Below are 13059 nucleotides of genomic sequence, written 5' to 3'. Positions count from 1 at the left end.
ATGGAGAAAAATGCATAGGTAATTAAGGGAAATCGCAATTGAAGAAACAAATCGACTTGAATTAGGGAAAGCAGTAGTCGGCTAAATGGCAAGCGTATGAGGAAGAAATCTTCTCCGGCAACTCATTAGAGCAATCAAGACACGGGAAGACTATTAGACTATCATACTGAGAGCGACATCAGGAGCACCAACAATCTCCCTACAAGAACAGCGTCGCTGCATGGCAAGAAGCTCGCAGGCGAAACTTGAAAGTGAATTGGTAAAAGAAGTAGGTAATTTGAGAGAACAGAGCTCTCGTAAGGAGAGCTTCTCAGTACCTTGTTATTGAAAGAATGGTTTGCAACCAAACATTAAATGGTTAATCATTAAATTTAAACCAAAAACTTTATGCTTGTCTCTATATCGAAGTGCATTGTGCCAAGCTACATTACTGTTCACAACACAAAACCAAATTCAATAAATGACGACGCAAAATTTGCCATCTTTACGTAATGGCGTGCGTCATCGAAGAACAGGGAAAAAATCATAGCAGGGAGAGGTCGTTAGGTAAGTTACGACAGCAGCAGAAGACACGATCTGGACCTTTATGAGGCAATGTTCATTTTGTCAGCCTATAATACACGGAAGGCCTATCACGCACCCCGCTTGAAAGGCTCGTCCAGCTTCAAACACGGAGTCAAAAAGTGAAATTGCCAGTAAACCAAAACAAGGGAACTCCCATCATAAACGATTATTGATACCCGAGTGCAAAAAATAATTAACGAATAACGTTTCACATCTAAATGAGGAATGTAGCTATAGTTCCTCGTACGACTCGATTCAGAAATTTAGAATTTTTGATGATCATTCTACCCAGTCAAGTACCAGGATGAATTCAAACTATCTTAAATTGTAACATAAAAATGCGAAAGTGATTAACCTTTCACAGTTCAAGTGCATAAGATTCCAGTTCTCAGATGACACATGCAAATGTTGCTTGCTAAGCGTTTCAAAGCAGGAGCTCCTGCATATACACGAGCAACACATAGGTATCCATTAACTTGGCCCCGAGTCGACGTGCTCGTACAGGGAAGCCTTCCAGAACGGATCGCAGAAACCATTTAAAGGATGTCGTTTTTTACTTGGCAGTGGAAACGAGCGACCTAGCAGGGCTGTTCACTTCCTGATCGCTAGGGTCGCGGTGGTGAGCAAGCGTCGAGAAGCGAACTATTATTGCGGCGCGTATGATCGAGGCCTTGTGTTGGGCTAGCGCTTGCCGCGCCCCCGGTCCGCTTGGCGCTGCTTGTAACTAACAAGTCGCGCGTGTGTGCAGTGCAGTGATCAGCTGTCAATTCAGGATATGAGAATGACGTGATATTTGTCTCGAATTAAATATGAAAACACGACTCGAACGTACTGATACTGCACGTTTCTCAACAATGATGAACGGCTAAGCTCGTACTAAAAAGGCTCCTCTCAAGTCATGCTGCACGATTTTTTTACAAACACAGTTGAATTTAAATAATATAAATGCAATCGGTCGATATATTTTCAGATAACTTACTTGTGATTATGATCTAACACACGTACCGCGCATATTCTTTGCATGGCCGTTGTACATAATTTAAATAAACAACAGAATACAGTAGAAGCAAAGCACGAATTTAATAAAAATAACATATCACGGAGTCTTGAGAAGTTAACACCATTGCAGGAATGGCTATGGCTACCCGCCACACTGCCACAACATTGCGACAACGATTCAAGATCAACGAGCAGCGGAGAAGCACTAAACCATTGAAGCTAATTAGGCTTGCCACGTTTCCTAATTGACGTATGCACTAGCTGTGCACTAAATTTTAGTAATGCCGAGGTCAGCTTTAAATTGTAACGACGAAGTAAAAGCGTTAACGAAGTTACTGATATTATTGGACGAAACGGAAATGAATGAAGTGCGGGGCAGCGTTGTGAGGAAGCAAAATGTAACAATCATTTCTGAACCTTTCCTAGTGACCTTGCCGTGGACATGGAGGCCAGTGTGCGCTGGCGCACGAGCATTAGGGTCTACAGAGCACATCTATTATAGCTTTTTACCACATGATATTCAGAAAAAGTAATAGCTTCAATGTGATACAAGAGATATAATCGTTTCTCGTACTAGAAAAGTCACAGTTCATTCCTCTAGAGAGCGATTCTATACAATCACAAGAAATTAATAACTTGAAACTATCCAGGTCCAAATACATCAGAGAATGATAATATATCCAGATCCAAATACATGAGAGAATGAGAATATCCAGATCCGATCATTGCTAAAAAAATTAAAATTCGTTCGGTTTTCAACCTCAGGACGAGGAAACAAAAGGATCAGCATAAGACCCAGTGTTAGAGGCGCTGTGTTTTTTAGCGTTTAATAGGCTGTGTTTTGCAGTACTTGATTAATTACAGAAAAAAACGGCTTGTGTATCCCTGTGATTGTTGAGCAGGCAAGCTCATATTAGCACAGCCTTGACCTGCCACGCCTCAATCACGCAGAGATGTTCTTTGCAATCGTTTTCGAGGCGAATCCAATGAGGGCTTCAATGGAATATACGTTCACTTCCGCCCATTGTGCATTGTTAATGAACTGCGCTCGTCTCCTATCATGATGCGTGAAGCCCTTCAGGAAAAACGATTGCCTTCTGAGACTGCGCGTTTTATAAGTTAATTGCGTAGTGATATTGTTAAGGAGGCTTGTTGACAACATGCAGAAAGCTGCTGGAAATATGGATGTCATGGTTTAAATTTGAACCGAGTTAGTACAGTAACGTTGACACCGATTCATCAAGGCGTTGAGTATTACAGAACGTTGGGATTAATAACTCTCAACTGAGACATTTCACAATGACGAGGAAAGAATATTTACATGTCGGCAAGCAAATCTAAAGAATGAACTCAGCACACAGAATAGCTTCAGGCATGCGAGCGCTGTCTGTAACGACACAAAAGTAAATTTTTTTTCAATAAAAACCGCAAAAAAGTATGAAGGCTGCTAAGATCTATATAAATGTATGAGTATCCATACATAAAAAATAACCCATCAAGCAGGAAGAGAAAATAATAAATGCCAATAGGAAAACACAAACCAGAAAACTTAGGTTCGAAGTGAAGTTAAACGAGTAAAGAACAAAACAAGACTAAGAGGCGATTACCAGCAAGTCCAAACAGGTCACCGAAAATTTGAGCTTCCGAGATTTTTAAGTTGATTTACTGTCAAATGAAATCGAGAGCTGATTAGCAATTTTGGTACGAAGCGTCTAGCATGGGCCTAGCCACCACTGATGAAAGTGAACGGGTGGGGCAGCTGCAGCAATTTTCACAGAATCGGTCTTCATGCAAGTTCTGGCTAGTCAGAGCCGAATAATTGGACATTGCTCTCTTCGATCGATCAAGATCTGTATTGACTGTAAAACAGATGCCTGAGTCATGAAATGGATCGGCCACGCCAGCGAAGAACAATATGACAGCGGCGCATAACAGTCAAGCATTAATAATCAAGAGCGCCGGGAGTTCAGACAAACGGTGGCACGTCAGACAAAACAGCTCGTGAACACCTCAGATCTTCATCTGTATTGTGGCCTAAACTTAACAGCCGCTCGTCTCATCACATGCTGTTCCCAGTCACCAGAAAACATCATAGGCTGTTGCCAGTCGCCTCAAAACATCATAGGGTAGGCTGTTGTGAAGTTATGGCAATACTTGACACAAAATGGTTAAGAATTTCGAATGCGATTAAACAAATAATTCCAACACATGACAAAAATTTCTTCATACATACAACTGCTCAATGAGAAATAGAACAGTAAATGACTTGAGAAACATGACATAGGAGTTTAAGCTTAAAACATAAAGATTTGAGAATCACGCGCTCCGCTACTTGATATGTTCGTGTCCAAATAATCTCAATGAATATCTTCGTTAGCGCTTCCGACGAGCTTGGTTACAAAAAGCGGAGACGTGAAGTGGCAAGCATAGCGCCGCAAGCTAGCGCGGTGCCTTTATTAAAACACGCGATCCTCACCGGAACACTCGGCACCGTTTGAGGCTTCCTTATATGGCCGTTATCGTCTATTTGGCTCGCCGCACATCCCGTGAATATGAGGAATAACCGCTTAGAAGCAGTGTAATTATGAGCTCAGACGCGACCGGTTATCAGACAGGCAGGTAACTAAGAAACTTTTCATTTCGGGGAAATGTATTCAGCAGTTAGGAAAAGTCGGCAAGAAGAATGGAGCTATGTTAGCTTTTAAAAGGTAAATTCGTAACAACGATTTATTTCAGAAGGATTCTAGCTAAGACTTATGAACGTCAGAATACGATCTCTGGCTAAACTCGACTTAGAGGAGCGGAGGTTTGTGCATAATAGAACACATTTTCCTGCAGTTGGGATTTATGGGGTGAAGATGAACAGAATCAAAAATGAAACAAAATTCGAACAAAGAAATAGTATCACGGAAATTGTTTAGAAACCCACCTGAATAAATCTTCACTCGTGTTACAATCTAAGAAAATAGAAAAAGGAGGTATTGCAGTGCATACATTCCATTCGAACGAACTCCTAATAACAATAACGTAAGGAGCATAGAAAACTTGAAATACAACTACATCAAGGTCGGCCGGCCATGGGTCATTACCCAGTCGCCGATACGCCGTCTTAAATAAGACGCTTTGCCTCTGAGTTCTTAATTAAGCTCAAGGAATCAGCTCAATTGCAATATTCTGTACACAATGCGTTCAATAGAACTTGTTGTAACAATTATCAACATCGTCTGGAGAGCCCACTAAGAATAGAGCTGTGTAACTGTAAGAAGAACAATTAACGAGAAAAGATGAATAGAGCTGTGTAAGAAGTACAATTAAAAAATATAACTCAGTACTCACTGCAGTGAGTGACAGAGAGCGCATTTTCTCGTCGACGAAAACTTGAGGTCACGGACGGACGGGCGGACAGACGGACACTGGACAGACAGACAGACGGACATGGCGAGCACAATAGTACATTTTTTCCATAAATGAGAAAATGCGCTAAAAAGCCGGCAACATCTGCACGGTAAAGATACATGACGCTGCTTTGTCTGGTATGCTTAAATCTGCGGCGTCGGTCGCTAATTGATTTTTCTGGCAGTAAATTATTAGAATCGAATGATAACTGGCTGATGCCAGAGTTACTTCCGAGGTCCTGCGCCCCAGATCAGCAACCATATCGAGATTAGCGGGTAAGGTTGCGGCGTCTACCAACAATAACGACGAGATTTCGGTATCAACCGACAATAACAATATCCCTGCATCAAACAGCAATATCAACAAGATTGCTGCATCAAACAACAATAACAACAAGATTGCTGCATCAAGCGACAATAACGACACGATTGATGCATCAACCAACAATAACAACACGATTGCTGCATCAACCAATAATAACAACACGATTGCTGCGGCAAGAAATGACAAGACGATTTCGTTTTTAGTCGAACATAAAATCTCCTCCCCCCTTGAATTCAATCTGGCTTCTTAATAATATTTGTTTGATTCCCAATGAAATAAATTATATCTAATGACGTTCGTAAATCTCACTTGTTGTAAATTAATGCACCGGAGCATCATTAACCGTATGCGTCGTAAAATAGTGAAGCAAAGCATCATCTCCAAAAATATGACGTGTCGTAAGGTAGTGAAGCGAATGAATAACGCGTATTATACACCATTTTGATGCTTTTATTTACCATTTATTAATGGCGCCTCACCATTGGACCCATCATTGTCATACAAATCGTGGGAGAAAAATGATGGCATTCAACTCGGGTTGAGGCAAGTGACCATCACTTTCAATTAGGAAAGTCATAGAGCTCTTGTGTCATATACCAGAATCTAGAATTCTAGACTGTTAGGTACAGTGATATTATCGTGTTATGTGAAATTACTGAAATACATTTGGAAATACATTTTCACATAGCACGGATACTCTCTGCAACTGGTCTCAGTGATGTACAAACCTCCTCTAACACCTCTCTTATGTCATTAGATCCACTAAACCAATTTGGATGCCTAAATCCCGATATAATCTTATAGAGAATAAAGGAGTTCATCAAATATTATAAGATGCATAGAAAAACTCAAAAAATTATCCCATAACAAATTAATCCCGCTTGTACTGAAGCTCCAATCAGCGCGATGGGATGGAACTTAAATATTTTCCATGGTCATCTGAACGGGAGCGCGGTAGAAACAACAGTGATTGAAAAAAATATTCATAGGAATAACTGGTGTATTATTTCTTACGAGAAATTTTATTCATTATGCAGGCACGTCAGCAATAGCTAGATAAAACTACACCGTCGTTTAGAAGTTGTTAACTCTGCTTCCCGAATTGAGAAGCCGCAATAAGCCACCCGAGCCCCTGTCACAAATGTTAACATTAATGAACACGTACCTATCCAAGTGTAAAACTGCTGTCAACACTCCATCACCACGAAGAATGTATTAAATACGTCAACAGATTTATTGCCTACAGTTTGGGAAGCATTACTTAGACACGTTCATTTCCCATACGAGGCCGCCCCAGCCGAGCGGACCAGCTGGCAAGGCAAAGCCTGCGGCTATTATTTCTTTCCAAGTACACGGCGCCGCGGGTATGACAGCGCCCGTAGATCCTAATTAGCCCGAGGCAGAGCTAGACATTGCCAATAGCAATAGTCGAATTGTGCTAACATACAGAAACGCAGACGCGAACAGTGCTAATATACAAAAAAATATAACTCAGTACTCACTGCAGTGAGTGACAGAGAGCGCATTTTCTACAAGAGATAATCGTTTCTCGTACTAGTAAAGTCACAGTTCATTCCTCTAGAGAGCGATTCGAAATAAATAATCACAAGAAATTAATAACTCGAAACTATCCAGGTCCAAATACATGAGAGAATGAGAATATCCAGATCCGATCATTGCTAAAAAAATTAAAATTCGTTCGGTTTTCAACCTCAGGACGAGGAAACAAAAGGATCAGCATAAGACCCAGTGTTAGAGGCGCTGTGTTTTTTAGCGTTTAATAGGCTGTGTTTTGCAGTACTTGATTAATTACAGAAAAAAACGGCTTGTGTATCCCTGTGATTGTTGAGCAGGCAAGCTCATATTAGCACAGCCTTGACCTGCCACGCCTCAATCACGTAGAGATGTTCTTTGCAATAGTTTTCGAGGCGAATCCAATGAGGGCTTCAATGGAATATACGTTCACTTCCGCCCATTGTGCATTGTTAATGAACTGCGCTCGTCTCCTATCATGATGCGTGAAGCCCTTCAGGAAAAACGATTGCCTTCTGAGACTGCGCGTTTTATAAGTTAATTGCGTAGTGATATTGTTAAGGAGGCTTGTTGACAACATGCAGAAAGCTGCTGGAAATATGGATGTCATGGTTTAAATTTGAACCGAGTTAGTACAGTAACGTTGACACCGATTCATCAAGGCGTTGAGTATTACAGAACGTTGGGATTAATAACTCTCAACTGAGACATTTCACAATGACGAGGAAAGAATATTTACATGTCGGCAAGCAAATCTAAAGAATGAACTCAGCACACAGAATAGCATCGGGCATGCTAGCGCTATCTCTAACGACACAGAAATATATTTTTTTTTTCAATAAAAAACGGCAAAAAAATATGAAGGCTGCTAAGATCTATATAAATGTATGAGTATCCATACATAAAAAATAACCCATCAAGCAGGAAGAGAAAATAATAAATGCCAATAGGAAAACACAAACCAGAAAACTTAGGTTCGAAGTGAAGTTAAACGAGTAAAGAACAAAACAAGACTAAGAGGCGATTACCAGCAAGTCCAAACAGGTCACCGAAAATTTGAGCTTCCGAGATTTTTAAGTTGATTTACTGTCAAATGAAATCGAGAGCTGATTAGCAATTTTGGTACGAAGCGTCTAGCATGGGCCTAGCCACCACTGATGAAAGTGAACGGGTGGGGCAGCTGCAGCAATTTTCACAGAATCGGTCTTCATGCAAGTTCTGGCTAGTCAGAGCCGAATAATTGGACATTGCTCTCTTCGATCGATCAAGATCTGTATTGACTGTAAAACAGATGCCTGAGTCATGAAATGGATCGGCCACGCCAGCGAAGAACAATATGACAGCGGCGCATAACAGTCAAGCATTAATAATCAAGAGCGCCGGGAGTTCAGACAAACGGTGGCACGTCAGACAAAACAGCTCGTGAACACCTCAGATCTTCATCTGTATTGTGGCCTAAACTTAACAGCCGCTCGTCTCATCACATGCTGTTCCCAGTCACCAGAAAACATCATAGGCTGTTGCCAGTCGCCTCAAAACATCATAGGGTAGGCTGTTGTGAAGTTATGGCAATACTTGACACAAAATGGTTAAGAATTTCGAATGCGATTAAACAAATAATTCCAACACATGACAAAAATTTCTTCATACATACAACTGCTCAATGAGAAATAGAACAGTAAATGACTTGAGAAACATGACATAGGAGTTTAAGCTTAAAACATAAAGATTTGAGAATCACGCGCTCCGCTACTTGATATGTTCGTGTCCAAATAATCTCAATGAATATCTTCGTTAGCGCTTCCGACGAGCTTGGTTACAAAAAGCGGAGACGTGAAGTGGCAAGCATAGCGCCGCAAGCTAGCGCGGTGCCTTTATTAAAACACGCGATCCTCACCGGAACACTCGGCACCGTTTGAGGCTTCCTTATATGGCCGTTATCGTCTATTTGGCTCGCCGCACATCCCGTGAATATGAGGAATAACCGCTTAGAAGCAGTGTAATTATGAGCTCAGACGCGACCGGTTATCAGACAGGCAGGTAACTAAGAAACTTTTCATTTCGGGGAAATGTATTCAGCAGTTAGGAAAAGTCGGCAAGAAGAATGGAGCTATGTTAGCTTTTAAAAGGTAAATTCGTAACAACGATTTATTTCAGAAGGATTCTAGCTAAGACTTATGAACGTCAGAATACGATCTCTGGCTAAACTCGACTTAGAGGAGCGGAGGTTTGTGCATAATAGAACACATTTTCCTGCAGTTGGGATTTATGGGGTGAAGATGAACAGAATCAAAAATGAAACAAAATTCGAACAAAGAAATAGTATCACGGAAATTGTTTAGAAACCCACCTGAATAAATCTTCACTCGTGTTACAATCTAAGAAAATAGAAAAAGGAGGTATTGCAGTGCATACATTCCATTCGAACGAACTCCTAATAACAATAACGTAAGGAGCATAGAAAACTTGAAATACAACTACATGAAGAAAGCAGGAATCAGTAAATGAACGTACACCACGACGAAGTCCGACTTAAGTTAATTTACGCAACTAAATGACACTGAAACAAAACGAAAATTCACGACGCAGAAATTTGGTACAAAAAATGTCAAAAACCGTCCGAGACCATGGCGAGGCGCATCCCGCGACGCTGAGACACGGACAAACTGCCGGCAGAAGTAGGTGCTGCGTGTGCCTCACTAGCATGCACTATAGAGCATAGAAACTCAACCTTACGTTACAGTTATAGTGTTACATTAAGGATCACATTCGAATGTTTGCATAGAAACACAACCTAACGGAATAGTTATAGTGTCACAAGAATCCAATTCGAATATTCGGAGAACAATTTTCTTTCTAGAAAGCTTAATTTTCAATGCAACACATTAATGATTGACGCTTCTGGACATTTTTTTCCAAAGTAATAAATTTCTAGTAAATTGCATTATCAGATATAATACAATAGACAATAGCGGATTACCTACTGATGATACTCACAGTTGACTGCGGACTTGATGGCCACCCTGTAGATCCTGGCTACAGCTCCTCCGAGGCCCGTAGGACCTTCACTCTTGTTGTCTATATCAGGCACGTTATCAAGATCGTCTTCGGCCCCAACGTAAGGCCTCCCAACTCCCCACTGACACAAGCTCGGGCACAAAGCGCTCCAGTTCTGGGGGGCGTCGCATGAAGTTTCGACAGGAGGACACACGAGATGCTTGGGACGCGGGGGCAGTTCTGGCGGCTCCCGTTTACGAGTATCACTGGCCTGCGTAAAGGTCGATACCGAGGACGCCAGAGGCGATAGAAGAATAAATTGGTTGTTGCTATATTGAAGCTCGTCATCAGACTGAACAATGCTATCGCTTGGGTATCGCATTGACTGCGAGCGGTGAGGTCGGGAAGGGAAAGCGCGATTGCGCTCCGGATGCCAGGAAAACTGGCTACGCAGTCGGTTAGGCTTCAGCAAATTGGGGTGAGAGCCCGAGTCATTATCGTTGATATGTAATGACCCCAATGAGCGCCAATGTGCGGGGAGCCGGTGAGCTGGAAGAGTGGAGTGGACTGGGCTCTGGTCGAACGCAGACTTAGTGGGTGTGTGGGTATAACGAGGAGGAGAGTTATCAGTTTCGCTACCATCGAAAGCTGCGCTGACGTGACCTTCGTAGTTAAGGCTTCTGCGGATTGAGTTTTTATTGTCGTGTACGGAATCATTTACAATGAGCGGGTTAATAGCCTCTTCAAAGCTGTTACTTGTTACAAAAACAGGAGTGTCGTTCAAGGAATACGAGGGGGGATAAACGGTGCTTTTAGATCTTACAACCTTTCCTTTCCTATGGACTCGTTTTACTTCCTCTCGAGATTGAGCATCTTCATTGGAATGGAATACATAGCTCCTTGGGTCTTCAGGCATGATGACATCATGAAATTCGGCACCTTGATTAGTAGCGCTGTCTTCGCGCACCGGCAATTGCTCATTTGACTTGCATGCAGAGGCGGCAACGGTATAGTTCATGGAGCCATGGCGCTGCACCGCTGACCGAGAACTTCTTTTCCTGCGGACTAGAGTCGCACCTAATAAGTTAGGTGCATCGGAAGCATTTTGGTATGGTAGTTGCACACAGACTCCAGGATTTAAAGGGCTTGATATTCCAGAAGCCAGGAGATTTTCGCGATTGTAGTTAATATTTTGGGCATGGCAATCAGATATCCAATCGTCAATTAACGAACGTTTGGCGGTAACACTTGGGTGCCGGAGAACGTTGGTAGAGAGGTTCGTTGTGAGGCTGATAGTCGGTTGCTTAGAAGCACGAGAAGGCCTCGTCGCATCGTGAAATGTGCCGTCATGAACGAGATCTCCAGGTTTAGATGGACGAATAGTCAGGAAAGCGGTAGGCTGGTTTGAAACCCAGTTTCCCGATGGAAGAGCAGCAGAGTTTTTAACATTTCCGTTCACTACAGGGTAGCCATGTGAATTTTTCCTGGCAAGCGTTGCAGCACAGGAAGCAGAACGATTAACTTTACAAGTAGCAGGAACCAGGGTGATCTTGTCACCCCCCGCATCGGACGGTCGCAGGGAAAGATTAAAAAAGGCTTCTGAGCCAGACGTGGCGCAGCTATTCTGTCGTATACTGACCGTAACGAACGTCGGTTTGTTCGGGCCATTGGTGGGTGCAGCTCGAGTGTTAGATGCAAGCCCAATGTTCGCTGGACTTGAATGTTTGCGATGCAGAATACGTGGATCTAACTCGATGGTGTTGCGAAACACAGTGCCGCTACCAATCATGGCTTTCAAATTATCTTTTGGAGCACTTCCTGAAATACCGACACAAGGAGATGACTTGCGTCTCCCAAATTCGTTCCCGTTGAGAATAAATGCCTTTTTGTTTGCACTATTCGTACTTCTTAGGGAAGAATTTTTGAAAGAAACAGAATCAATAACAGAGTCAACGCCGACGCTCAAGTCGCTACCGTACACAGATGTGTTCACTCTTGTCACCCCGACGTGATAAGGAGCGTTCAAGCATCTATCTGAATAACACAGGTCAGTTTGATTGGATTCAATTCCACTAGTGTCCTCTTCTGAGCTATTCCGGCGATCTTTTTTCAAGTGTTCCTGGTTGGCTTGCCAAGAACGTTTACCCCAGTCAATTTCACGATCACCAACACAATAGTTTTCACTCGGTTTATGGACAAGGGTCGTTTTTTGAGATTGATATCCTGGACAGACCCGAATTTCTCCCAACACTTTATCAGCGCCGCTCACAGTACCTATTGGTGTTGCGGTAGAGCAATAAACTGAACTCGAATGAACTTTGGGTTCAGAAACACACACGTTATGGTTAAAGTTTCCATTAACAAACTTGACTTCATTCGAGTAACGTTTGTAATTAGGGCCACCACCCCCTACAGCCCGGACCTCGAAACCTTCCCACTTCTCAGGACAAGTTCTGGCTGCGACCGAGAGAGTCCTGCGGGCGGGCGCTGGACGTCTTTTTTTGCTGGTAACTCGCACAGTGCAGTTACCCTTCGCAGCGGAGCTACGCTGATGTGGCGCAGCAGGTTTAGCGGCTGAGCTTACCGAGGTTGTGTGAGGAACGGGTGACAATCTGGTGTTCGAGTGAACGTAAGGCAGCTGGTCGGCAGGTGTAGGAGGCAGAGCGCGATTCGACAAGTAATAATGAAGATAGGGATCGCTCAGTCTTTTAGATAGACGACGAGAGACGGGATGGCAAGGAGAGACATGATAGCTAGGAGAGGATTGGGAGAAAAGGAAGTTAGGGAGCTGAAATATTGAAGAAGGATCTAAACGCTGTATGGGCATGACGAGTTGAGGGAGTGGTCATAGGGAGATTCTTCACGCACAGCTCCGATTGCACACGTGATTTCGTGATGCGTGTCACATCTTGTACACCTCAAAATAAACTAGTAAAAGCCGTTTAGTTTACTTGCCGGTTTTTTCCTTCCTAAAATAATCTTATGGGGTAACCAGTAACTTGCATCTGCTCTAGCGTCCGGCAATGTAGCTTAATTTCGACCATTTCGGCAATCTATGACACGGAAAGCTTAATGAGCTACTGCTTAACAAGTTCTTGCATTATTTTAAGCTTTAGAACTTCGTCATGAACAATATTTGGGCTCATCTACATATACTGAAAAACAAGACTCGCCGTCAAAAGCTCCGACATTTGCCCTCAATTAATAAACCTTACCCAACATTTACCCATTTCATTTACCCGACAA

The 13059-nt window shown here is 42.6% G+C and overlaps 1 protein-coding gene across 3 annotated transcripts in view; it reads right to left on the bottom strand.

Annotated features, from left to right (window-relative positions):
* The window catches only part of LOC108678192 (tyrosine-protein kinase Btk29A), a 160271-nt gene that overhangs the window by 136925 nt on the left and 10287 nt on the right, over positions 1–13059 (bottom strand). The window contains exon 1 of one of the 3 annotated variants that reach the window (XM_018166552.2): positions 9814–12951. The exons of the other annotated variants lie outside the window; for them this stretch is intronic. Within the exon in view, the coding sequence (XP_018022041.1) occupies positions 9814–12640 (2827 nt within the window). The 5' untranslated portion in view covers positions 12641–12951. Of the gene's footprint in view, positions 1–9813; positions 12952–13059 lie in introns of those variants that run through there. 3 annotated transcript variants of the gene reach the window in all.

This window comes from Hyalella azteca, unplaced genomic scaffold (assembly GCF_000764305.2).
Source record: "Hyalella azteca isolate HAZT.00-mixed unplaced genomic scaffold, Hazt_2.0.2 contig11305, whole genome shotgun sequence".
Classification (NCBI taxonomy): Eukaryota; Metazoa; Arthropoda; class Malacostraca; order Amphipoda; family Hyalellidae; genus Hyalella; species Hyalella azteca.
The sequence above is the reverse complement of the archived record's forward strand: the minus strand, read 5'-3'. Positions and strand labels throughout refer to the sequence as shown.